We start from the raw sequence: 25,982 nt of genomic DNA on the forward strand, positions 1-25,982 counted from the left end.
TGTCCCCATCTCCAAGACAAAGGACGATCAAGGCCCAATCTCTACCTATCGTACCATCCGTCATGCAGATTTACGGAGCAGCAACTCAGTCTGCGAATCAGCGTCAGGCACAGCAAGCGAGTCCTACCACTGCAAACATCCCCCCGCAGTCAAAACGAACTTCCTCACCGCCGGCCCTCACGCAAGCCGCACCCAACGTGACTAAACTTCCATCTCCACTCAATCAGCCCTCTCATCTCCGAGAAGAAGCAATTCAGAGGCATTATTCTCCCTCGGCCTCTATGCACCCCAATATGCATCAAGCACTACCTCCTCAACATTCGCTCAGCCAGCCCAACATGCATCAGCCTCCTCCTCTACCCCAACACTCGCTCAGTCAACCCAACATCCACGCTCACCTCATGAATCCACAAATGGGTTACCCACGCCCTATTAACAGGGTCCCTCCTCCCCAGTTCTTAACACACTTCCATGCAATGGAGGAGAATTGGCACATGACGGAAGAGCTCATGGCAGAGATTGAGCGAGCAGACTATGCGCAGGCCCTGAGTCAGCAGCCGCCTGTACCTGGAATGTCTGGCGTCGCCTACGCTGGTGGCGCCGCGAGCGGCGCCGTGTACGTACGTGAGGTGCCGTCACCTCTCAAAGACCCCGTCGGTGATCGTGTCCGCGTGAACGAACGAACTAGTCCAAAGGATGCAGACGGTCAGGGGAGCGGCGGCATGCAGCGCTCCCGTTCCATCCGCGTTGTCGAACGCGAGAAGGAAGTACAGCCGAGCGATAGTGCTCGTGCACGCGAGCGTCCCCTTCCGTCTAGTCAGACTGGGTCTCCGTCCTACTCACCCTTAGGACACCGTGTGCCCTCTCCTGAGCGCACTTCTCCCCCTTACCACACGCCTACTGGCTCGTCGGGCGGTGAGAGTGTGACTGCAGTGGACGTAGACTACGTCTCGTATAAGCGGGACTCATATCAATCTAATGGAAGCTCTTCCCTTAGGATTCCCAGTCCGCCGCCCACTGTGCGGAAAGCCATTGTCGCCGACAATGCTCGTGTCACGCCCCCTGCGGTCAGCAAATTTGCAAGCAATACACCTCCCCTGCAGGCCATGAAAACCCGAACTCCCGACAAGTCGCTGCCTGTCCAAGAAGAGCCAGAAGACGATATCGCAACCTCTAAGAACGGCGACGACTATGTTCATGGGAATGACTATAATGAGGATGATGATAATGACACTCTCATAGAAAACGACAATGACTTTCCCGTCGACGGTAACAGAGACCACGACGGAGAACTAGAATCGTATACCCCACGCTCACCCACTGCCAGCTTACCCGACCCATACTCTGCTAGGCAATACCCCGCGCAGACTGCAAACCAGCGCCTCTCAAGCCTCGCAAAGCACCACCGCAACGGTAGCACAGACCGTCTTGGCCTCCGAAGCTTCGACGCAGCCGTCTTTGAAAAGCCTCCCATCAGATCTACTGAGGAGCGCCGTGAGTCGCCTGCACTTCCGGTGAGGCTGACAACTGAGCAGATTGACTCTGTACCAGAGCATAATCTGCGGCACCAACAGAGCCGCACGTTATCTGACACTCGTGCTGCAGAGCAGCAGCAGCAACCGCAACCGCAGCAGAGCAATGGACGGCTGCACCCACTTCAAAATCAAGTCTACTCGGATGATCAAAATCACGATGATGCTGCAGCTGCCTATATATCGCATTACTTCCAGTCTCCTCGTCCAGTTGCGCCCATACCGCCCACGCCTCACAGCCAAACTGCTGCTCCATCGCCATTGATATCTAGTATGCAAAGCATGCAAGCCAGCCCGGCACCCCCAGTAGGCTCGCCCTATCCGTACCCATTCTCTCATGTTCGGCGCAACAACGTCTACTCTACCTATCCTATCCACACTGCGCCTTCCTCCAACTACGACCCCAACCATCCCTCGGTGATTGAAGAGCAACTCGCTCTCCAGATGCAGATGTACGCCTTGAACAACCATGCAGCATTATCTGACTCCACGTTCTCACCATCGTCGACGCCCTTCCCTGGAGCTGGATACAACCCATGGACATTCTTGCAGGCATCTCGTGCGTTCGGAGGAGGCGTACGGCCACGTTTTGACTCTACTGCAACGATGAGTATTCAGTCGAGCCCGAGCCATCAACCAGTCAGCCTCCCGTTCCCGACTGGCAAAATCAAGCGCCGTCAGGCATCCGCGGATCTGCGAGTCCAGAGCACGATTCGGAAGCGGAAGATCAAGCCGCCGCCACGTGTGGACAGTACACAGCCACGGGACACGAGCCCAGAGCCGTACTCCTCTGGTGAGGAGACCGCTGGCGAGGAACGCTTTGAGGTTGCTGAGGAGGGGAACTGGGTAAATGGGTTGGTGCCTGATGATGGCACTGAGTGGGTGGATGAGGACGAGGATGACAAGGATGAGTTGTTAGACTTGGAGTATCACCCGAACTACGTCAACAACATCGAAAAGAGGCGGAGGAGATGGGATACGCGTTGGGAAGCTCTGCAGCAGGCGGTGAGACGACTTGTTGTTAAAAGCCATGGGTGGATGCTGACATTTGCATTATCGTAGTTCGAAGCGCTTGATTGTGAGACTGATACGACGATGGTCCTGCTCGCTGCACCTTCGCATTCCACAAAACTACATGCCTTGACATCACGCTCTATTCGTCGTGAAATAGGGACCCAGTCTCCGAGCATGCTTAACATCCGAAACTCTTTCCGAGGCATTGCTGCTCGCCGACGAGCATCCCGCGCCAAGGGCACGACGCTTGTTGAGAGGCTCCTCAACTCGACTTCTTCTGGTGATGGTTCCGACTGCAGTTCGGAATCACGGGAAGGCGATCTCAAGCGTGCGCTCGAGACTGCTCTCGGCAGTCTCGGTGCCCTTCGCTCAATATACGACCACCGCGTCGCGCGCTGGGAGGACGAGATGGGGCGCATCAACGACGAGCGGGACCGTGTTGAAATGCTACTCCGCCAGACCCTGGGTGTCGGTTTGCAGAATGGTAATGGCCTTCCTGACGCGTAACTTATTCAATGTCGTGATCTACTCCGGCGATGTATGCACTCATATGACCCTACTGTCCTATGCTGTACTGTACTTATGCACACTGTCTATGTTGTTCCTACATAGTAACACCTCACCACGTCTAGATATGTTCATCTGGTGGATCACCCCACTGATCCATGTACATAATGCGTCATGCTTGCTATTATTATTGTACACCTGTCCTTGGGTGTCTACTCTACATTTCTAGGTCCTTGAAGAATCGTGAATAATTATAAGAAAAAGGTTGTGGATTACAATTCGTCCGAGAAGACTCGCTGGGCTGGCGTGAGAGAATGTTCCAAGGTCTCTAACCATGCTCTGAGAATGTCATTGAATACTTGTGGGTGCTCGAGGTGGGGCCAGTGGGCGCCCTCCATTGTCTGCATTCGATTATCACGTAGTCCTTGGAAAAAGATCAAATCACACACCTTGGTCGTCAATTGTGGCAGGAAGGTCGCGGATTTCAAGTATTTGGCAGCGAATACCCAGTCTGCGACGGGATCCTGGGGTGGTGCGCATGAATAATGTCCTGCAATTGGACAAACGACTCACGTTTAGAGGTAAAACAGACAAGACGGGCTGGGGAATGGTGTAATTTCCTTGCGCTTGAGTAGATTGCCATGTTCCATGACGGTTCTAAGCACATCGTTCAGTTATGAGTTCATTGCAAGAAGACATCTACGCACTCCGCGAGTGTAGAATAAGAGAGCTGCGGGGTATGGATTAGCCTAGTATGGTATCTGATGGATTCAGTTTCGTACTGTGGTCAAATTTCTGTATGCTGAACCGTTCGACAAAATACTTTTCATCGGAAGAACTGAAAAATGGGATCGGAGGAATCTAGTCAAGGTTAGTAAGCTTTATGCTAGAATGAGGGTTAATCATACCTCCGTCACGTTGTCATATGCACCGAGATAAGTGGTGGTGCTTGTGAGGAAGCTATCTGGAGGGGTGGTGTCTACTGTGCGCAACGTAGCACGTAGGCTTCTCCTGATATCCTTGTTCAGCTCAGCTATGGCTTCTGTTGTGTTGTTCTCGAAGAAAACTTGGTAAGCTAGCTTGGGCATGACTGCTGCGAGCTGAGCGCTGTCTGCAAAAGGGCCAGCAGCGTGCAAATACTGGTTATGATTGTTGGGCAGGGAAATTGATGAAACAGTGATCTGTTTACCGGAACGGTCACGCCAACCAAGGCATAGAAGATATCAGGTCGTCTCCTCGCAGCCTCGTAGCAGACTTCAGCGCCCCAGTCATGACTAGCACAAAGATATTAGGAAGTCGGACTAGATCTTCTGCAAAACATACCCGAGACAAATAGCGGCTTGAATCCCGACATGTTCGAGAACGCAAGTGAGATCACCAGTGACATCGGCCAACGTGCTGGAAGACTGTACATCAACGGGGTGTGTTGAACCCCCAAAACCACGAACGTCGATAGCAATCATACGATACTCGTCCTGAAACAAATCAACATGACGGTCGTCGGCTGATGGAAGAGATGTTTACGTTGAACTCTTCGATCTGGTGCCCCCAGGAGCTCCAAAGACTGGGCCAGCCGTGGACCATGATAATGCTCTTCTCCGCGGTCGGATTGATGTCTACATAATCTATGACAAGAATAAGCATCTCCATGGGCAAGGAACGCGCATATATGGGTACCAATGGTAATATCAACCTCCTCGTGCAGGACGCGATCCACAGCTCTGCAAGTGGTAGACTGGATGGTATACGCCCATGGATTGAAGGCAACAGCTCCCGCCACGAAGGAGAGGGAAAAAGGAAGAGTCAGGCGGGTAGACCAGTGCATCGGGCGTAGTTCTTTCAAAAGTTCGATTGACTCGCTAGTAGTAGCTCACTAACTGAACGAACTTCAACTTCAAGGATCAGCATGGAAGATGCCGCTTGGAATTCTGTGTGCCATTGATATACTATTATTATATTGTTGGTACCTGCAATAGCTGGGCGGATTCCGGCGTAATAATCAGGTCCATGCGTTAACTGTGTGCCCAAATATGCAGAGTAAATAGAAAGAGGATCAAGTCATGGAGTCATTGACTGTCATTATGATGTTCGACCTTGGCCGTTATCGATGTCAAAATCGGATTTAGTAAAAACAGGTGAAAATAACGATCAACAAGCGACAATTGGATCATACCCTGCTATAATAGGGGCAAACACGACTCAAACACGTAGTTGATTGTGATTCAGGGTACCGGTGGCGTGGCACTCGTCCAATTCAACTTTGTCTGCAATACTATGTGATATGGGAAGTAAGTATTTATCTACGGAGTGTCTCTAAACCCCATCAGGTACTGCATAATCTGGAAGGAGGCCTGTAATGATCCGTCTCTGCGTTAGACGGTGTCTGCATGATAGCACTGTCAGACTTACTATTGGTGCAAACCCTGGAAGCCTAGTGCAGAAAACATCAGCAACGGGACCCTGCGAATTGCAGTGCACTCACATGTGTCCAGCCAAGGCTACTTCGTAATAAGTGAGTCCCCGCTCTGAGTGCATCGACCCGTAGGCACCCACGCCATCGACAATGAAGCTGTCATCGGCGATAGGTGTCTGGAATCCTTGCAAACCATTCCCTTGAAATATGATAAATGGATCGTAGCATACATCAATCATCACTGGTCACACACAGGTCATGCTACAAATGATTCCCATCAATTAAGGTGATACAGTCACGATCAAGAACGCACTTACTTTTGAATAGCAACTCTGTCTCTAAGTCATCAAACCATTGCGTTAGAATATACGAAGATTAGGGTCGAAATTGAAGTCATACCCAGCAGCAATGAATATGAACTCCGCGAGTCCGTGCACGATGACGGTCCGCTTGCTCTTCTCGATAACATTCGGTAATACGTGGAGTACAGGGGGTAAGCTGCTGTCGTCGTTGGGGAAGACATAGGTCGAAGTGCATGCAATCCACTCGGTATCCACGGGCGCGTGGATAGCTTCTTTCACGTCTGTTAGGTTAAAGTAGATCGGAGACTGCGTATCTCTGGATCTGCGTCAGCTGGGCTGCATTGAGTCAATTATTGAATGGCTTACAGAAAACCTAGGACATCCCATGGACTCGGATACTTGGGAGGAAGAAAAAGTTAATATGGTATTCATCAATATCCTCTTCGACTCACAGTGTCCCAGATGCGATAGATATCAAAAGAGGGGTTGATAATCAGCGAATTATTGTAAATGTCGGTCCAGATATCGCAGCCTTCAGCAAAATCGGTAGAGTCTCCTGGCAGGGGAAGAAGACCTTTTGGAGGGTATGTGACGTACTTGTCCATGTAGCCAGTATAATTGCACGTCGCGGCCATCTCGTCGAGGTAGTTCATGTACGTTTGACTAGATATCAATCAGTGAGTGACCTGCAAACTAGGTCCGAGTGAAATGGACAAACTTGAAAGAGAAGAGACTAGCGTGTTTTTTCACAAAGTCTAATGCAGGGATTTCCTGTTGCACTACAAACCATGTGATTAAGGCTGAGTTTCACGTATAAGCCTTGAGAAGAAACAGAGGAAGTCAAAATGTTATTTACGATCATTGATCCATATCCCTTGCAACGAGAGGTCTAACCGACTCGGGTTCTCGTAGATATAGTTTGCGATATCTTCGTTTGTCTTAGAGTTAAGTTCAAAGAAGACGACTGCTGACTCACAAGGCACGTACATTCCACCATACTGAATACAGTCAGTATGATGTTTTACTGGAGTCTCTGAGAACTTACACTTTCACCCGATAAATACAGCTTTTTACCTTTGAGTTCCGAAAAGACCTCAAGGAACTGCTGCATGAAGCCGACAACTTGAGCAGCAACATCATCCTCATTCTGTGCGTCCGGGACACCTTGAGAAAATCCCGTGCCGACAGGTTGCTCCACCCAAAGGACGGAGGACAGGTTGGTCCAGCTGTGTTGGTTCACCGTTGGTCCCGCCTGACCCCAGGACCAACTGAAAGGCTTCAAACATCTCAGTTATAGACGAGTCTTGTCGTCAACAAAGAGGCTTACCCCATTCTCTTCCAGTAAACCTGCGAGGGAGGAGCATCCAGGTCCACCATTCGTCCTTCAAGTGGAACATGTCAGGTCAGCAGCGAAGAGCACACGCCTTCTGATGACGAACCAAAAAATCAAATCATCAAGACTCCCTTGGGGGCCGGGAGGAAAAAACCAAAAAAAGAGCTGATGCCCTTGATGTCAACACTTGAAGGACGTGGATAAACTGCTCGTGTACACACCTTACGCGTCTCATTAGGACTGTTGCTGATGGGCAGAAGACCTGCCCAGCTAGGACCAACGTCGAAGTCAACAAGAGGAAGGGATTTGCCATCGACGTAAAATTCTGGACGGATCAGACGTATGAGATATTTACTTGTGGCATTTCAGTCACCTGAGGCCTTGGGGTTGGTGAATGTGATATTCTGAACACCATCGCTCTTTACGTTCTGAGAGCCACTAGTCTGCCAACGTTTTACTGCCTCGAGTCGGCGTTCGTTCACCTCTTGCATGGTCATCAAACGACCGCTGGCGGTGGCCACTGCGAGCAGAGTCGCAAACACGGCAAGAAGACGCATCACAGTCGAATCAGCCAAGAGTTTGTGAGGGGGAAATGGCGAGTTGTATCTAAAATACGTGTTTCTGGAACGAACATTCAGATACATCAAACGCATACCGTGACGAGGCGCGTCGCCATAGCAGGTCGGAATGGGTGCGCTCAAGTGGCAGAATTGCTGAGCCGAGTTCTACCAACCGGTTTGGCTGAATTAGTGCTGGCAGTCGGCAGAACTTCTGTCGAGAGTAGAACCTCGCAGAACCCCACGCTCAGCAGAGCAACAATACATTACTGTTGCTATAGCTGGACAAATTCCGGCGTAACAAGCGTTGACTGTGTGCCCGTATGCAAAGCAAATGAGGATTGTCGTCAAGTCCTGATTTAGTGAAAACAGGTGAAAACAACGATCAACAAGCGACAATTGAATCATACCCTGCGGAAAACAAACAACTTGAACGTATCTGCTATTCCAGTACTGGTCCATCTGTGAAAACAATCGTCCACGTCATGTGTCGGATCAACCCATCGAGATTCCATGCGGTGACAGCGCACAGCAAAAAGCTATGAATGACGCCCCATTGCGTCTCGAGTTTGATACCACAGCAGTCTCGAGATGAGTGTCAGTAAATGGAAGTTCTCACCTTTCTCCATGGCTAGGTCCCAACAATCCTTATCTCCTCTTATCCAGCATGCGTCATTTCTTGGGAGTTAGACCGGGGTGAGCTTGCTCGTACACACGACTTCGGCCATAGCCCCGAGGAAGCTGACTGGTTCTTGACGACGCCAGGCCTGGACTCAGTGACACTGAGGGGCGAACAAGATGGGACGTTAGCAACAACTTGTCCTTATCCTGAAGATGACGCGGTGTCAATGGCAGGCCAGAGGATAAAAATGGAACGTAACCTCCAAGGAGGACCTTTCTTGGCCTTGGCAGGCCACAACATTTACAGTTGGAGTGAGATTGTCTTCTGGTGAAGTAAATTTCTAGGTATGTGATACGGTCGTCTACCACTGCACCACTACCCTTTCCGCGGGTGTAGTTATTTGCTATGTTCGGTCGACATCATTGGCAGTGATAGATCTCCTCCAGTATCATCGTCACTTTTTTAGAGCGCAGCCCGATAAAGAGGGGCTGAGCCAGGCCGATCAAAAACGATCAAAAAAATATATGGTATCACAACTCAGCCCAACGGCGAACTGGTGTTATTGGGCAAATCCTGCTACAGTGCCGTAGCTAATGCAACGTAAGTAATACACATGTTGAGACATGGTTACTTATAAGGCAACTTATAGATCGATGGGTTTAAGGTTGTCCGTATCAAGGAGCCAATGCATGGTCAATTTCGTTATCTTGCAGGGAGCCTTTACTTCGCATTTCAATTGCGTTGTCGTTGTCGTGTTTTCCACTATTATTTGGATCGACGCCTGGTATGTAAGTACCAGTCGATGGAATGTAACGAGAGCCCATTTTCGCTTTTCCCTGGCACATCCTACTAGAGGTGCCGCACTTGACACAATTTCATTTCATAGGAACAGACTGGTTGTTCCTGTGACAAATATGTCGAGGCTTTATATATGTGAGTTGTGCTTCGTGCTGTTTGAGGGTTCTGATGTGCATCCTGCACCAAATGAAAGTGAAAAGGTACGAGATATTATTGGTACAAGCGTGTGATTACACATTCGTTCAGTAAGTTCAATCTAGTCTAAAATTCAGGGTAACGGATGCCTTCTAACTGCCAAGGTAACGTGCTTGACGAACCCAGCAACCCCCTCAAGCTGACCCACACTGCTCGCAGTAGTAATAGTACTGTCGCCAACCAACTCAGATCGACCGCGCTGTTGAATTGAACTGCAGCACTTACCAAGTCGGGAACGACGTAGCAGCAAGCTGCTAGGTAGCCACTTGCACAAGTTTCTGAGTAGCTTTGACACTCCTCATCGTTTACGTTGCCCGGTTGAGATGGATCCTTTACAATGCAGGTAAGCACAAATGTATCCCGCAATTTATTAATTTCTCTCACCTCCTGGCAGCAGCGAACCGTGCCTGAACCACAGTTAGTCGAATCATTCGACGCATTAACACTGGCTTGCAAAACGAGGAGCAAGATGATAGAAAACAAAAAGACACGGACGAACATATTGATTAGCCCCTTGGAAGTTCGAATGAGTGCCATTTGAATGAAACGGCCAGCGTCTTATCGGGTGAACGCGTTCATTTTACTGCGGAAAAACTTTTGACGTAGTCAGCCTCGGTGAAGTGTGATTTTGAAATAAAAGCCCATGCTTCATCTCACGCCGCGTTTTCCCATAGACTTCCATGAGGCGAAACAGCCCAGTGGCCAGGCTGTTCGATTGGTGCTCAAATAGGGGATGCTCTAGAAGAACCAGTCTCGATTTCTGCAACGAAGCCTAGTCAAGGACTTCCATATCTATATGATCCTATCTATACATTGTCCGCGGCGGAACTTCGCTGTCTACCTTCTAGGATCGTGTACAGACTAGGCCACCACTTCAAAGGCGGGACGTGACTCTACATCCAGGAATCTTCTCCTATTTCTATTTGTGGTAAGAGGCGATAACACTATCGTTTTCTGTTACGCCCGACGAAAACCAGAGGTAATATTCTAGCTCCACGATGATGTAATTCGTACTTCGAACACCTGGAACATTCAATCAGCCGGATGCCTCCGCTGCTCGAAGCGGTTGAATACATCAAATGAGACCCTAAGTCTTTTGTATATAAAAAGAAAGGCTGTATCATGAAGTACAGCAAAGTATTTGCGTCCGACTCTTAGCGACCTGCAGGAGTGACTTTCGATAGAGTATTATCCCCCTTATAAGCATGTAGACTCTTGCTAGAGTTCTATCTCCTCATACCGGAAATGCCATCACAAGGTGTTCGGCGAGTGTCAATTTACTTTGACAACTTCCCGGACAACGTTGCTAATATTAATACTCGCCCGTGGCAGTAAAGTTACATTGATCCTCCAAGTCAGCCACTCCATGGCGGTAGAATCATCGTCCTCGGCGATTGTGTATTTCCGGGTCTCAGGTTATCATGGAGACGCAAGTTTTATACAAGTCATTCGAGCTATTTCTGCGAGATGTGATGGACGTACGCGTAGTCACCGCACAAGGTGCCATACCTTGGCCGATGCCGAACCAAGCCCACTCTCATTTCTCTTGACCGTGCTAAAGTTTGATGAAAAACTGGCATATTTTACGGCTGAAATGTTCAACGCATGTCCGTGCAGCGGATATTGCTGGAAGAGACATCGAAGTGATAGGAAAACTACTCATAAGTCGATATCTCCCCACCACGTATTGTTGGGGAGCGGACTTAAGGGAAGCCACGCCCACGAGTAATATTACCACATAGAGCCATTGCGACAGTCTGACCAACGGGTATGGGGTGGCTTCAAGTTGGCAAGAAACGCGCATATATGCGGACCGATGATGACATCGACCTCCTCATTCAGGACACGATCCATAGCCTCTGCAACTGGTAGACTGGATGGTATACGCCGTCAGATTGAAGGCAGCAACTCCCACCACAGACGGAAGGGAAGTTGTGGGATGGACGAGGAAGACAGGCCATGCATTGAACGATCCAGGATTTCTGGCCAGAATTCGACTGGCTCGTAGTCACGTCCACTGGGCGAACTTCAGATTCAAATGAAAGATACTCCATCGATATACTGCTGCCGCTACTACGTACCTGCAACAACGAACTCGAGTTCTAGATTCCGGCGGAATGATCACGGATCTAGGTCGTTCGATGTGAAGTGTGCACATGTGAAATGTGATCAAACAGTCGGACCTTGTGTCCGGTTTCAATATCCATAATGAAAACAAGCAAAAACGACGATCAACAAACGACAATTGTACCTCACTGATTTGGTGAACACGTATCTATTGAATACTTCAGTCCTGCTGTGAAAACCAGAGGAATACACTGTCACGCGTCAGATCGAGACTCCATACGATGTCATTGAATTACGAGCTAGTTCAACAACAACACATGGCGTCTCGAGCTGATGCTACCACTCTCGAGGACAACCATGATTGTGAGGAAATGGAATTACTCACCTTTCCCCATAACCTGGGCCGCGATAGTCCTTTCTCCTCTTGTCCAGAATGTGTTTTTGTCAATGTATCAAGTTTGTTTTGTTAAACCGGGGTGGACTTACTCGTGCTGACGACCTCGGCTCTTGGCACCGAGGAAGCAGACTGATTTGTGACGATGCCACCCCGGACCCAGCGGGCACTGAGGAACGAATGGGATGGAACGCTAGCAACACCTGCAGAACAGGGCCAACGTTCCACGTCCCGAGCCACCACTAGGTCCCGACCTGGATGACAGCGACCACCGATGTCCTAAAAGAGGGCATGATGTCAGCGGCGGGCTAGAAGATCAAAGTAGAACGTACCCTCTCATCTCGCTCTCGGACTTACGAGCCGCGAGAGTTGACGAGGACCGGGGTGCCTAGACCATGGTGCGGGCCAGCACAACCGACCGGGGAGATGCTGAGGAGGCACAGGGTGGAGAGAAGTCAGACATCCGAGAGCCCCGACGAATGTGGCTAGCAAACGCGCTTGAAGAGGATCAGAACGACCCAGGTCCTGTCCACTGTGCCGTCCGCGACGTCTGTGAAGGGCAGCAGCTGTAGTATGTTCTCTCTTCATGTCCTTGAATCGTAAATCTTGATGCACAGTTGGGGCTTGCCCCCAACTCCTGAACGGTAGCAGTCGATTAGTATGCGGACAAGAGTGTGGCAAGAAACAGACATACATTTGGGTTGTGGTCGAAGCTTGCGGTTGGACCTGAGCACGATTAGGTGAATGTTAGTGACCTGGCACATATGCATACACTATGAGGAAGAAACGTACCATACAGTGTCTGGCGGGTAAAATTTTAGGTGTGCTAGTGGTGGAAGGGATGTACGGTAGTATGCCAACTTTGCCAAGTCGGAGTCGGAGTCGCACGCCACATACCTTGCTTGAAAGCTTGAACGACCAAGACTACAATATGACGAACTCGCACAGAGGAAGAAGCTTTGAAGATGAAAGAGTGTATGAAAGAGCGGATGAATGAGTGAAGCGGGAATGAGGGAGTATATATATGCCCGGCACAGCGGCTGACACAGGGATGAATTTTCCAAGTATGGAAAGGGGTAGGGTGTAAGGTGCCACATCAAAGTTATGCTGGACACTCAGGCTTATGAGAGATCTATATGACACAACTCAGTATCGCACGAAGTTGGGAAGCACATACAGCCGGAGCCGATTAAAATTTCTACTGATTTCTTCTCTGAGAGTTATATGGCATAGCAGTCAGCATTTTGGGGTGACTTATCAAAGTTCCGAATAACATATCGATGGACGCGGAGTCATTTGGATATATGTACTCAGCGAATAAGCTTGAAATTGCTCGACGCGTCCAAGGCATTGGACGCGTCGGTCACATGATGCAAACCTTCTGATCTTAACAGCGCCAAACATGCAGGCACACGGGACAATCAAGTCGTTTTAACCGTGCTCGTTTTTCATATCTGACACTTGCATAGATCTTCGCGTTTTCGTGCGACCTCAAGATTATTCTCTTTGCATCGTTCCCTCAACCACGATTTTAGTCACCCACCCACCTCTCTTAATCTTACCAGCGTGCTTGTGGTTTGGTATTGTTTCTTCATGGTCCGATCCCGCGCTCAGAGGTCTGTGACCGTCTGTCCCCTGCGTCCCACCTTTTCGCTTTTTCAACTCCAAACGCCGAACTCAGAACGTTTTGATTCAGACTGCAGACGTGGTCCGGAAAAGCCCGACCTTCCCTACCACACCAGTGACACCACGAAAGCGAAGCTTTCGTGGTGAAATACCTCACTTAGGCTTTGGCCTTCTCACCCGAATTTGTGTCTCTAAGTCTACCTTTCCCATTTAGTGACGTTCCTCTCGCCGTGTACTTATCCAGTATTACCCGACATCCTCTCCCACTAATTCTACTTGGTCCGCCAAACATCCACACGGCTATCATATATATGCACCACCATAAATCAGGCTCAGATGAGTGCCTCTCGAAGACGCCTGGTCTTTGAATACAGCTATAGTATTTCTACGGAACTGATGTCCATGTTGTCAATGGAAGCTATGTCTTTGACTTGCGCAATGATATTATAGTCCGACGCGATTCTCTTGTATTCTCCCACACGCTGCTGCGCTATCAAAAATGCGCCAAAAGGCCGACAGAGGTGAACCATCATTCGCAACGCTCGTGAATGGCGCTCCTCTTCTACAGGCGGACCATCGGGGAACTCCTCAGAGCCGTCTGACTGAGATCCGCGCTCGGACAAATCCCCGACGCTGCCCACATCGTCTGCAAAGTCAAGCTGCTCGAGGAGACAGCGATCCCATGGACGGACAAGGAAGAATGTTTGTCGAGTAGGCCTTGCCCGCGAGAACTGAATTAGCGTCTCGCCTGTGGTGATCAGCAAGTCTTGAAGCCCATCTGCTTTGACTCCGTATATGAAATGAGTCGCCTGGGCTGGACCACGCCTCTGTCTGATCTCCGTGACACGAAATGAAATGCAAGGCAGGTGCAGTCTGCGGTTTGCGAAGCGAGGAGCGCTCATGCTCTGCAGCAGGGCATAGAGTTTCGATGCTAAATCCACAGCCACAGTATTTTTTTGCAGCGAAGATACCTTTGTCTGTATCTCATCTTCAGACAAAGATGGCAGGGTGCATGGTGGGGCGGCATATGAGGTAATGTCTGCAGGAAGACAACTATTGAACTCAGATGATTGTCCCACCCAATCGAGGGTAGTGATGTCGCCCGACCGAGCAACAATCTCCTGCAGGAGACGCCCGAGCGCGTTTGCCTTCTTCTCGCCATAATCCACAGGCAAACGGACGTCGAAAACGCCAAACAACGAGTATGCGATGTCTTCCTGAACCGTCGTAACACGATTTGACGCCCATTGAAGTCTCTCTCGTGCACCGCTCATCCCTGGGGAGAAGTCGATGAGGGCCTGTCGATCAATGCCAGTCGCGACCTCCAACTCCTCCATTATCGCAGTTGACTTTTTATGGTTTGGAGAGCGATCATTGAGATACGGGGTCCAATCCTTCTGATAGAAGATAACGACTTTGGAAGCAAGGAATTCTTGAAAGGTCCATCCTCGTCTGTTCCACTCGCTCATCCCTAGAGCGCCAGGCTTGGATGAAGGCAGAACATCCGAAAGATAGACAATCGTAAGCGCTGAGTGTTGGTACCAGTCGAACATGGAGTTGAGCGATTGTTGCAGCTCGACGTTACTACTCTTATCGATGCAGCATGTATCGCTCCATGCCCAGCGGTAACCCGCATCACGAACAATTTCGCAGAACCTTCGCAACTTTATGATGCCACTAGGCAAATTCAGCTTGTACACAATCTTGCCCTGGATGTCGTGCAGCAGCGGCTCTTTCCCTTCCCATCTATGGGATAACATAACACAACGGAAGTAAGTCGCCACCGCTTCCGTGATGTGTTCCATTCGAAGGTTTGCGTGTTTCATAGACCATAATAGCCAAAGCTCGTTGTATTCGGCGCTCATTTTGAAGGCGTTTATCTGCGCTTCACGATCACATAAGAGCCCGGTGGCAGTGTTGAGTAGCCGAAGCGGGGCAGTATCGAGTTGTTGGTCGATGGCCCTTCGAATAACACCTTCTGATTCAGAGGGATTAGCATACTGCTTTCGAAGATCTGAGGGAGGGTTGAGCATCCGAACAATTGCACCACCGAGGGCATACTTTGCATTTCCACGTCCTGACCACTTTCCAGTTTGGCGAACATCATGCGGAAGGCCGCAACAGCTTCATCGTAGCGTTTTGCGCCATGAAGCGCTGCCAGTTTCAACTTGTATCCAACATGAGATGAAGGATCGAGTTCGATGACCTTCGTATACCAAAGTCAGTATTTGGCTACACAACATCCTGAGTAGTCGTCGCACCTTCTGCGCATCGAGAAGTGCTTCCATCCATAGCATTTTCCCCAACTTTGCCTCACTACGATTTGCAAAGATAATATGGGATGCGGAATTTAGGTTGATCACCGCCGAGTATAGGTCAATAGCGCTGTCATGATTGCCTGCAGCCAAGGCAGCATGTGCGTCGTCGAGGCAGAGTGTGCTGCATTCTTCCTTGAAAGCTGGGTGAGATGCGGGTGAGCATTGTAACATGCATGCTATTATGAACTTCGGACTTGCCCTTGGACCAGTCAAGGCAGCTGGCCTTTATATTCTTGTCAATCTTATCCATCATGTCTCGGTATGAATTCAGGGCCTCGGCAAACCTGCCTGCTTGACGGAGGGAAACGGATCGTTTCTGATGTGCATTTTGCCACAAGGATTTCAGGTCTCATCCAAAGAGCTGCGCAACGCACAGACTTAGACATGACAAGCATGTTCGGACGGATCGTATCAACATACCACCACAAAGTCCTCGCATACATGGTGAATATTCGATGTAGATGAGAGAGCGCTGGATTTGACAGCAGCAGTGAAGTGGTCAGCAGCGTGATTGTAACGGGCGTCATTCATAGCATTGATACCGAGTTGAACATGCAGATATGCCTGATGTGGGAAATCCAGCCAGATTAGCATCGACGCACGAACGAGAGGTTGATCGAGGACCTGATGATACTCACTTCCACGACGCGACATGCAAGAGAGTCGTGATTCGGACACACTGCAGCAAGCTCTTGTACAAATATGATTGATTGCTCGTGTCGGTCCGCATTGAAAATAGCGATGGCCTGAAAACCACGAGTTGAAATACAAATTACATGAGAGAAAATCGAATGTTGCCTTGATCAAGAGAAGCATAATCTTTGAATCTTCGTTCGCGAACGTCGATGCAAGGTCAAATGCTGTTCTCGCGTCCAGGACGTGGCCTTTTCCGTACAGGGTGATGCCCTTGCAGATATAGCCTATCAATGAAGGCTGAATGCTAATGGACTATGTTACAGTAGAAAGTCGGCTTTTATAAGGGGGTCATCGTGAATCCGTCCCACCTTGATTGCATCCTGAAGAGCGTGGTCCCAGGCGTGTTTTCGTGCCATAACGAGTGAGCGGTTGGCATACGAGGCGTAATTGTTGGGATCAGTGTTGATATCTCGCGTAAATAGCCGTTCAGCGGTAGACAGATCCCCCGCGATGCATGCATTACGGGCGCTCGGGTTAATGGAGAGGATCTGGCATGAAGCATGCTCGATTTGCGTTATCAGAGAGTCAAGGATGGAAACATGCCTTGGAATCAGAGACTTGAGACTTGGTCTAAAATTAGGCGTTAATGTGGAAAAGATGAAGAGGGAAGTCAACGCCAACTTACATCGCTTGTCAACTTAATATTGTCTGGAGAATTCTTTAGAAAAGCGCCCTTGCGCAAGATGAGATGGCGTCGAAGCGGCACGATATTAATGGGAGAGTAGCGCATTAATGGAAGAGTAATAAAAAGTGAGAGAGAAATAACAAATAAACAAATAGTCCCATTGATGTAAGAAGCACCATCCTGCAAAGTGTTTTTGGGTACTATTGCCCATTTTGAGATCGTGCCGTCGTAATGATTTCCACTGAGGATGTGTTCACCGTCCAAGGAGAAAGCAACACATGCTGCTGATTCTTGGAAAATGGCAACGGTTTGTCGATCTGAGAGCCGCCAGAGATGAAGGGCGGAGTTTGCGCCGGAAGCAACGAGTGTGCCAGCAGGATCAACGGCGAGGGCAGCATTGATGCCTATGTCGTATGTAAAGCCCGTCCAGCCCGGATAGCCGACTTCCTCCCAGGTCAATGCATCCCACTCACGTACGGTGGCATCAAGGCCTCCTGAAAGAAGGCGCGTGCCATCGGGCGTCCACGTGAGTAAGTAGTTCCATTTCCTGTGAGCCTTGAAGGATGTGACACGTTCCCTCGTGCTTGAATTATAAATTGTGATCTTGTCCGATGTTGCGATGGCAAGAAGTTCACCAGACGGCGAATAGCGAATGCAGTGGATATAACTACCATCGACCTCGATTGCACTTCCTTGCTGCTCCCAGGTTTTTGTGCTCCAGAACTTCGTCGTAAAGTCCCATGAACCACTTGCCAGTATTGATCCATCGGGAGAAAAGTCCAAAGAGCTGAGTGGACGGGGGTGGGCTTTCATGGGTTGGGTAAGGTATTCACCAGTTTCTCCGTTCCAAGCGATGAGCACTCCTTCGTCATCACCGCTTGCGATTAATTGTCCATCTCGTGATAACGCTGTTGTCAACACCGCCTTGCGATGCCCCTCCATCTTCTTCAACATGACACCTGTGTTCAAGTCCCACAACCGAAGGGTCTTGTCGTACGAGCCCGTAACCATTCGTCGCCCATCGGGGAAAACTGCGACTGCTTTTACTTTTTCTTCATGACCTTTAAATTCTAGCAAGCGTGTGGTACTTGAAATAAGCTCCGACATTTGACTGGAGGTGGACTGGAAAGGTCGTGGGTGAGGCGCGTGTATTATTGGTTTTTGTGCTGTGCCACCGCATTTGAGTACCGAACAACAGACACTGCGGTGTATACAACAGGATGTACAGGAAAGGATAACCATCTTCCGAATAGTCTACTTGTAGCATTTACATATATAAAGCAGTAGTACCCATCCGCAGTTCTTAGTACTACTCAGTGATCTTTTTTCCTTACCATGTCAGGGCAAGAGCTAGAAGGACGAATCCTCAAGAGGTAGGCTGAACCTTACTATCCCCGCTGATTCACTCGAACAATAGCGATGTTACTTATTACCCCCTCACCACAGAGCAAATCCAAAGACAATACAAGATAAATTTCTAGTCGGATATCAAGGATGGTACGTTCAATAGTCAATTATCACTGAGATGCAAGTACAAGGGCCAATAAGTGCTTCTGTAGCTAAACTTGCGGATGGATGATAGAGTGTTGCGTTGAACACTACTTTTGCAGGTTCACATGCAATGGAGACGGCGAACCCATGGATCCTAACCACCATGGATGGCTGCACTGGTTCGATAAACCGATCTCAGGTGGTGGACGCCCCAATACAGACCTATGGCCAGATGTATCCGAATACTCCCCATCCGAGCTGTTTCCCGCTCCAGGTCTCCAAAATGCAGATGGAGAACCCGTATTTCTCTTCTCTTCGCGAAACTCAAAGACGGTGAGGCGCCACTTTCACTGGATGGCGTTACATGGCGTCGATGGCGCGTTTTTGCAACGATTCGCAAGCCAATGTGATGTGGAGGCAGGGTCCGCAGCAGTCAGGAAGATCAGAGATGAGGTAGGCGATCGTGTCAGAGAGGCTGCTGAAGCAGAGGGAAGGGTCTTTGCCATAATGTGCGCATACTTATCAACTCAGTCTGGTCGGTATTGACTGCGCATTTTTAGGTATGATGTCTCGGGTGTTCACCCAGACAAGATCCAACGGGTTCTCGAGCAAGATTGGACGCATCTGATACGTGACAAGTATGTCTTAGACAGCCCAAATTACCTTCGGGAGAAAGGCAAGCCGGTCATCGCTCTGTGGGGTATGCTCGCATAAAGTATGATTATGCTCGTTTGGCTCATCTGTAGCCCAGGTTTTGGATTCAATCACAGAAGCCACTCTCCACAGGTTGTCAGATCTATTGTCAATTTCTTTCGTTCCTCCACACCAGGTGGTGCTTATCTTATGGCCGGCGTACCTGGACATTGGCGCACATCAACATCTGATAGTGACCCAGACCCCGAATTCTTGCGTGTTTGGACAGAAGAATTTGACGCACTAAGTCCCTGGACCATAGGGCGTTACGGGAACGAAGAGGAAGCGGAACGCTGGGGGGATGAGAAAGTCAAGCAGGACTTTGATTTTCTGAAGCGAAGAGGAGACGAAGGGGGGAAAAGAGTGGATTATATACCCGTAGTGCTCCCTGGAGGCAGCGTAGGTCCAGTGACACGTTCTATTATCGTTATCTTCATCATTTCTGTTCTACAGGGCTACAATCTCTCTCGCGGGCAATGGGGACTCAATGGAATAAAGCGCAACGGGGGCCACTTTCTCTGGAAACAAATCCACGCCGCCCGACACGCAGGGGTGCGCATCATCTACGGTGCCATGTGGGACGAATATGATGAAGGCACAGCATTCATGCCCGTAGTCTCTTCTTCAAAGCAACTCCCGGTTCATCCACAATTCAATTTTCTAGCGCTCGACGCCGATGGCCACTCGCTTCCGTCAGACTGGTATATGCGCATAGCTGGTTTCGCTGCTGAATCCCTACACGGTGACCATATGTTACACGAGTCATTTCCCGTCAAGGAGTTACAGGATTATTGGGCCACTCGTCCCAGATATGAGGAAACGACACCTGCAAAGGAAGACACGGAGCAATTGAACGAGGCTCAAAGAGCATACCATGATTGGGCTGCACAAGAGGAAGGTGCAGTGGTAGACGAGGCACCTCCGCCGTATATGCTGGAAGATGAGATGCAGAGTCCTCAAACAAGCAGTGTACAGAATACTGGACTAGTCCCTCCTGAGGCCACCAATCCTGTCCTCAATCGTTCATCACTCTCAACTTTGCCACCGCCACCTCCTCCGATGTCAACCAGGCCTGAATGTCCGCCCGGCTTGGATAAGCGTACCCAACAGTCCTATCAGCAATCAAGCTCTTCGTATATCATTGCCAGGCCATCGTCTCAGGTTTCTTCCCCTGTCCCAACATCCACTGCTGTGGCCTATCTGGCTGGCGATCTCACTCGACAAACATTGTCACACCTTCCGCAGCATGCGTCAGGGGTTTCCTCTATCAGTCCTTCAGTCATCCAAATGCCTTCCGTGGAGGTGAGCCCAAGCGCCGCACCTATCTCTCCGCTCCCGGCTTCAGCGACACCCGTCTCATCATGGCCGCAACACCCTGTTCAACAACACAATCTTCCGAGTCATCTCCATGTTTCACCCCTCGATTCCCTCCCCTCACTCATACCGCAGAGGGAGCCTTTCCGTGTAGGTGGACCTGGATACCATGAGCCCGGTTCCAACGTGCACCCGCGCGATCCCGCCTCTCTTCCCCGTGTCGAACATTCGCGCACAACTTCAAATTCTGGTGCACCTTCCATAGCAACGAACAGGCCAGCACATCCCCACCTCGTACCAAATTCACTCGTGCAAGATTGTTGCCAACGCCAAATTCCGCCAACACAACCTCATCCTGGTGGTTCCCACTCTCCACGGCCTTATTCTCCGCCTGAATGGGGAACCCAACGCTCGCCTCCGCCTGTACCACTCCGTGCGTATTTTTTTTGTTTATAGCTGCTTTTTCGTTGCTAATCGTTGCGTATTGACAAGGTCCTCCGATGCACACGCAGTCTTTGAACCATTGCTCCTCGAACCAGTCGACATCGATGTTGACAGGCAATGGTCGAGGGCGCGGGCTCAATGGTCGAGGGCGAGGACGAGGGCGTGGAAACGATATCGCGGGGCATGCACAGGGAAGTACGCAAGGAAACAGCGGGAGACCCTTACGCGGAGTGAGTTTTCTCTTGAACATCATTCTGTCATGCATTGTTAATCTGGTTGCTCTCCAGGGTGGCCGAGGCTACTAAATAACTAGTCTGCTGGACTTGGACAAACCGGAAGCTCCAGGAGGGAGCGCAATATATCAACAACGACTGGCAAAAAGCCCTTAAATCCAGAATTTAACATATTTATTCCTGAATACTTATCTTGTTTGCTTTTCTGACTCGCGTCATACAATTAGTGAGCAGTGCAGCATCTTGGATCCGACAAAAAGTCGCAAGTGCATGGTATTTGATATCCCAGCGTGAACAAATTCACCTTGAACGATCAGGCAAAGATGTGTCTTTGAGACATGATTCTGCGGGGCCTGATGAGATCCAGGGCATGAAATGGTTTAGATTTCCGCATTATTGGTTTCACTTCTAAATCATACACCACCTGGTGTGTCCAGAGTCAGCTGCAGTGCGAATTAGACGGGGAACGGACACAAACAGCATCCACCGGAAACCCCTCCTCGACGAACCTATTCTGTACACTGCGCACGTCGTTCGTCTGAACTAACGTAGTTCTAGCGGCACTGCGGCAAGCCGCTTTCATAACGACAGACGCGGGCATATCAGGAACGGATGTGGAATGATAGTTTTCGGGAAGGAAACCCCATGTAGAGTCATCGCTAATCACGGTGACATCATCTGAAGACTGAAAACAGATGTTAAAGGTATGCATGAATTCAACCACTAGGACTTTACTTACATAAGAAATAGTCGCAGGGACACAGTGGGGACCCGGAGTCCGGAGGTAATCGGATCAATCCGTATGTGGTTTTTGTTTGACGAAGCCCTCCATCGCTAACGCAGTGAGAAGTCGATTTCCTTAGCTCTCTTGTGCAGTTTTGCGGTGTGGGGTTTGATCAGCTTTTTTTTCTCAACTGCATGTCTATGCATGCGAACTCGCCTCGATCCGCCGGCGACACCGGTCAACTATATCGTGGCAGCTAGAAAATGTATTCGCGATGTACCATTTATGTTCATGATGACAGCCTTGAGACCTTGTCAATAGTATCAATGTGACGGCGCAAGTCTGTTTCTTGTTGGGCGTGTGGACCGAGGAGCTTATCAGTAAACTGAAGTCCCAGCTTTGGAAACAACACTCACAGGCTCAGGCTCAGGCTCAGACACAGGTACTACAGACACGGGGTCTATTCCTTCGTCTTCTTCACTACAAGATCAGGGCTCCATTCCCCTGCCTTCGCATTCATCATCTAATGCTCCCTCCCGTCCAGAAGTCATCCTTTATTTTACTTGTAAGAAACATCATTTCTAGGTGCTCTGCAAATGCCTGTATTTTTTTCAATGTCAGGTGAGCATGCCGTTGAATTGAACTTTCTGCCTATTAGCAATCGTAGACATATTACGTGGAGTGGTAGGAAATCGGCCTGCAGGATTTGGGATTTACGGTATCATTACGCGGGGTGCTAGGCCCTGAGTACTTATAAGGTCCGTGGTACGTTTGATACTCTGCATTCTATCGTGCTGAGGTGCCTTGAAGCAGTCAAAGATCTTTGACCGGTCGACCCTTCATTGGCATGTTACTTTATCATGGTGCTGTTGCTGAAGGCCTGATGAGTCACGCTTGACCCTGATTGGAATTGTTATATATAATATATTCTGCCTACAAGGCCCGGCGCCGTGCTCGATACTACTAGCGCCTCCGAGAATCCGACTCTCTCTTAAACATGGATTCACAAACCTTCATTCATCTCTCAACCATCCTCCAGTCCCAGAATGTAAGTGACTGATATTTGTTGACATCTTCGTTTCACTCATATCTATAATTTTGGCACTGACAGTATTTTTTCGGTGCTATCATTTAGACCATAATAATATCTCATAGCTGACGGGGTTCGCACTAGCATCACTAGTGGCTTCTTGGGTGCGCGCTCTTGCCATTTGTCTAGTGGTCATTCATAAACATCTCGTCACAGGTCTACGATTGTTTCCTGACCTTGGACCAGGAGGTGATTTCATCTTTGCGAGATATGGTAGCATGTCGATCGACAGGCTGATTGTTGTGTATAGGTATCTTTGATTCATTGGCCACGGTGGAGGAAAGGAAGTATTCTTTATATCATGACGAGATACATGCCAGCCTTGATGTTCTCTGTACAATTATGCAGTGAGTCCAAATCGCATGCTCTATCGTCAACTTGCAGCTAATCAGGATACTGAAGTGAACTATCTCCCGAGTGGAGATTTTGTGGTGAGCATTAGTCGGAAACAATGTCACCTGCCATCCTGAGGATTCGCCGATGTAGACTTGCAAAATTCTACAGTCAATGTGGTATTGTAAGTATTGTAACAATCGAATTTGCTAGTCCCACTTCAAGTTCGTCCCTCAGGTGCTGCTGCATTGTGCATGGCTGGTGCAGAAGGTATCACAATGTTTATAGTGTATTCGTGCAGAATACTCACAGGATCTCCAGGTATCTTCATCCTTCGGACCTATGCATTATGGGGACAAAAGAAATCCATTCTGGGCCTTATGTTGTCAACGGTATTCGTGTGTATACAGTTGGGTTCTCACATTCTGTACTCTGACATACCTCACTTCAGTGCCTGGCGATCCTGAACGTAGTAATAGCACTGAAGGTTTGGAACCAGTCGGGACGTGAGTGTCTTGAAGAAGAGCTGCATGTAAATCGCTCAGTGTAGGTCGACCACAGACCAACTATCAGACATAAGTGGTGGTTGTTACTCACTGGCCCACGAGGTTGCATATAATTGGTCACTTCTGGCAGCATTCGAGCTTGGTGAGATCACGAAGCTATAAATGTAGTCGAGTGCTCACTTTTTGCCTCAGAGGTCATGGTACTCACCATGATTCGTGTATATTGGGCATACCGCGAAAGAAGGTGTCTGCTGCTCGATATCCTCCTACAACACAACATTTTTTACTTCGGAACTGGGCTAAGCAAGTAGTATCTTCATGACTGTCAAAATGGAATTAATCTTTCAATCCTAGCACTATCTATGCTCAATCTTCTAGCCATTGAATGGAAAACCGAATCCAACTCGATATCGGCTGGGTGTTCTGATACTTTTTTATGCAGTTCAACTCCTCAAATATGTTTGCAACATTTCAAATCGTCATGCATACGGTCCTCGTTACTCGGATGCACCTACAGTTTTGCAACACTGTTTGCGACTCCCCTGAGCCTGGAACTACATCACGCTCTCAATTGACAAATATTGAACTTCAGACGCGTTCGCATTCGAATGCATGATGATTCAATGGAATCTGTACATTTCATTTTCATTCAGACATTTTTTTTCTGTTGTGTTGCAAGATCTAAGCTGATATTGGGCCATCAGGAAAAAGTGACAGATACAGGGTAGTATATAGTGCTTGCTAGACTAACGAGTAAGAGGTGCATAAATTGCTGGAGTTTACGAACGAGGTTTCTCAGTCGAAAATTATCAGACGTCTCAGAATTGGAGTGCGACTCAAACAAAAACAACAAAAACTTGGATACTGAAAGAACTTCTCGACCACGACGTTAGAGAACAAGGAACCGAACAAGCAAGTAAGGACAAACTTAAGTAGATGTTTAGCCTCTCATAAACTCATAAGCACCGTAACGGCTTGCTTCCAGCCTTGTATAATTGCGGTCATCCTAAGTTGAGCTTTAGAATGAATACCTGTTGTGTTATTCAGCATACACTCAGTCGAGGGCGCTGCGAAATGATGTGGTCGAGTCTTTCGTCCTAGATTGAATCCAACACGCAGACCAGGATTAAGTAAAGGAGATGATATAAGTAATGCATCTCAGAAACACAGGCCTCTACAGCCAATCATTTGGTTATATCGTTTTGATGGACATTGATGGTGAACTGGTGATACCCAACAGTAGCTTACTCCGGTGGCATCATACATAACTGCCAAGGAAGCCATTTCAACCTCTCCCAATCCAAAGCTGAGAATCATCTGTAAGATACCCTTCCACGGAAAACGTAACCCCCTCTTTTGCAAGCATCTCCATCTTTCTATTGCACTGTAACCCAGTGTTCTTCTGCCCACCCCTTGCGTTTGCGCCAGTGCCCCATTCACCAAAGAATCCACCAATGTACATATTTGATGCGATGATGCGATGGCAAGGCACAAATGGTGCAAACGGGTTATTTCGAAGCGCAGAGCCAACTAGGAAACAAGATTGTGAGAGGAGACAAAGGGATTGCGTTTTGGACGCGCACCTGATCGCGGCGAACCTTGCCCAAGAGCGACGCAGATGTCCTTGTACGTCGTGACACGACCGCAAGGAATCGTTCTGGTGAAATCGTATACTGCCCATTGATGCGGAGTAACGCGCTGGGAGAATCATCATGACTAAGGAATAGTCTTGGGCAGTCTCAATGCGTGCTGCTTGCCTTGCCGTCGAGCGTCTTGAAGGTTTTGCGTTCATTTTCGCTTAACGGATAATGAATGTTGCCTATGAAGACAGTTTCATGAGATTCGTTTGACATGGGCTGTGGAGTCGAATGTCATCTGCGCTTACAGTCTGCCAGGTCCTGCATTTCCTCCACGACTATGGTAGCCCTTGAGGTTATTGTCTTGTGTTTGTCGATGCCAGCGCGCTTCGTCGAGCGCAATGTTGTCCTTGTGGCAGGCATTATCCAAACAGAAATAGTAATAATAAACTGTGGTATTGAGATGTGTTAGACACCAAGGTGGTACAAGAACGAGCGTGAGTGCTTGAGCTTTGGTGACTATCAGGGGCAAACACGGCTCGGACACTTAATCCCACGCGTTGACTGTGATTCAGGGC

General features: G+C 49.0%; 8 protein-coding genes across 8 annotated transcripts; 4 read left to right on the plus strand and 4 right to left on the minus strand.

Annotated features, from left to right (window-relative positions):
* Positions 1-75: 75 nt before the first annotated feature.
* Positions 76-3,309, plus strand: F5147DRAFT_723740 (uncharacterized protein). Its single transcript, XM_041438999.1, has 2 exons — positions 76-2,537; positions 2,595-3,309. Exons 1-2 carry the CDS (start codon positions 282-284, stop codon positions 3,051-3,053), a joined length of 2,715 nt encoding a protein of 904 aa, XP_041286495.1. The 5' UTR covers positions 76-281; the 3' UTR covers positions 3,054-3,309.
* F5147DRAFT_723745 (Alpha/Beta hydrolase protein) lies at positions 3,310-5,173 on the minus strand. Its single transcript, XM_041439000.1, has 10 exons — positions 4,731-5,173; positions 4,578-4,678; positions 4,377-4,528; positions 4,243-4,327; positions 3,962-4,192; positions 3,836-3,914; positions 3,761-3,783; positions 3,627-3,710; positions 3,503-3,577; positions 3,310-3,454 (listed from the first exon to the last, which is right to left on the minus strand). Exons 1-10 carry the CDS (start codon positions 4,876-4,878, stop codon positions 3,326-3,328), a joined length of 1,107 nt encoding a protein of 368 aa, XP_041286496.1. The 5' UTR covers positions 4,879-5,173; the 3' UTR covers positions 3,310-3,325.
* A 35-nt stretch (positions 5,174-5,208) lies between these two features.
* F5147DRAFT_440714 (Alpha/Beta hydrolase protein) lies at positions 5,209-7,980 on the minus strand. The gene is made up of 17 exons (XM_041429884.1): positions 7,757-7,980; positions 7,475-7,707; positions 7,323-7,426; positions 7,208-7,266; positions 7,096-7,150; positions 6,814-7,044; positions 6,745-6,766; positions 6,625-6,696; positions 6,487-6,568; positions 6,221-6,431; positions 6,135-6,166; positions 5,866-6,084; positions 5,784-5,804; positions 5,720-5,727; positions 5,536-5,665; positions 5,463-5,484; positions 5,209-5,404 (listed from the first exon to the last, which is right to left on the minus strand). Exons 2-17 carry the CDS (start codon positions 7,656-7,658, stop codon positions 5,354-5,356), a joined length of 1,503 nt encoding a protein of 500 aa, XP_041286497.1. The 5' UTR covers positions 7,659-7,707; positions 7,757-7,980; the 3' UTR covers positions 5,209-5,353.
* Positions 7,981-11,004: 3,024 nt separating this feature from the next.
* On the minus strand, positions 11,005-12,529 carry F5147DRAFT_657941 (uncharacterized protein; the record flags this gene model as incomplete). Its single annotated transcript, XM_041434349.1, has 8 exons — positions 11,005-11,138; positions 11,355-11,375; positions 11,530-11,548; positions 11,726-11,763; positions 11,827-12,013; positions 12,092-12,371; positions 12,429-12,460; positions 12,527-12,529. 8 exons carry the CDS (start codon positions 12,527-12,529, stop codon positions 11,005-11,007), a joined length of 714 nt encoding a protein of 237 aa, XP_041286498.1.
* A 5,805-nt stretch (positions 12,530-18,334) lies between these two features.
* Positions 18,335-21,250, plus strand: F5147DRAFT_657942 (uncharacterized protein; the record flags this gene model as incomplete). The annotated part of the gene is made up of 9 exons (XM_041434350.1): positions 18,335-18,372; positions 18,446-18,496; positions 18,610-18,999; positions 19,051-19,190; positions 19,320-19,582; positions 19,637-20,485; positions 20,763-20,930; positions 21,056-21,171; positions 21,229-21,250. 9 exons carry the CDS (start codon positions 18,335-18,337, stop codon positions 21,248-21,250), a joined length of 2,037 nt encoding a protein of 678 aa, XP_041286499.1.
* Positions 21,251-22,895: 1,645 nt separating this feature from the next.
* On the plus strand, positions 22,896-23,900 carry F5147DRAFT_657943 (uncharacterized protein; the record flags this gene model as incomplete). Its single annotated transcript, XM_041434351.1, has 10 exons — positions 22,896-22,946; positions 23,054-23,092; positions 23,145-23,177; positions 23,239-23,335; positions 23,373-23,419; positions 23,475-23,505; positions 23,559-23,591; positions 23,643-23,719; positions 23,773-23,827; positions 23,872-23,900. The coding sequence occupies 10 exons, from the start codon at positions 22,896-22,898 to the stop codon at positions 23,898-23,900; spliced, it is 492 nt and encodes a 163-aa protein (XP_041286500.1).
* A 41-nt stretch (positions 23,901-23,941) lies between these two features.
* F5147DRAFT_723817 (uncharacterized protein) lies at positions 23,942-24,656 on the plus strand. Its single transcript, XM_041439001.1, is given in 5 exon segments — positions 23,942-23,969; positions 24,020-24,130; positions 24,182-24,216; positions 24,236-24,240; positions 24,270-24,656. 4 exon segments carry the CDS (start codon positions 24,025-24,027, stop codon positions 24,400-24,402), a joined length of 279 nt encoding a protein of 92 aa, XP_041286501.1. The 5' UTR covers positions 23,942-23,969; positions 24,020-24,024; the 3' UTR covers positions 24,403-24,656.
* A 252-nt stretch (positions 24,657-24,908) lies between these two features.
* Positions 24,909-25,945, minus strand: F5147DRAFT_723822 (6-O-methylguanine DNA methyltransferase). The gene is made up of 4 exons (XM_041439002.1): positions 25,713-25,945; positions 25,585-25,646; positions 25,411-25,525; positions 24,909-25,357 (listed from the first exon to the last, which is right to left on the minus strand). Exons 1-4 carry the CDS (start codon positions 25,825-25,827, stop codon positions 25,113-25,115), a joined length of 537 nt encoding a protein of 178 aa, XP_041286502.1. The 5' UTR covers positions 25,828-25,945; the 3' UTR covers positions 24,909-25,112.
* Between the last annotated feature and the right edge of the window lie 37 nt (positions 25,946-25,982).

Source organism: Suillus discolor, assembly GCF_016758755.1.
Source record: "Suillus discolor strain FC423 chromosome Unknown F5147scaffold_97, whole genome shotgun sequence".
Lineage (NCBI taxonomy): Eukaryota > Fungi > Basidiomycota > Agaricomycetes > Boletales > Suillaceae > Suillus > Suillus discolor.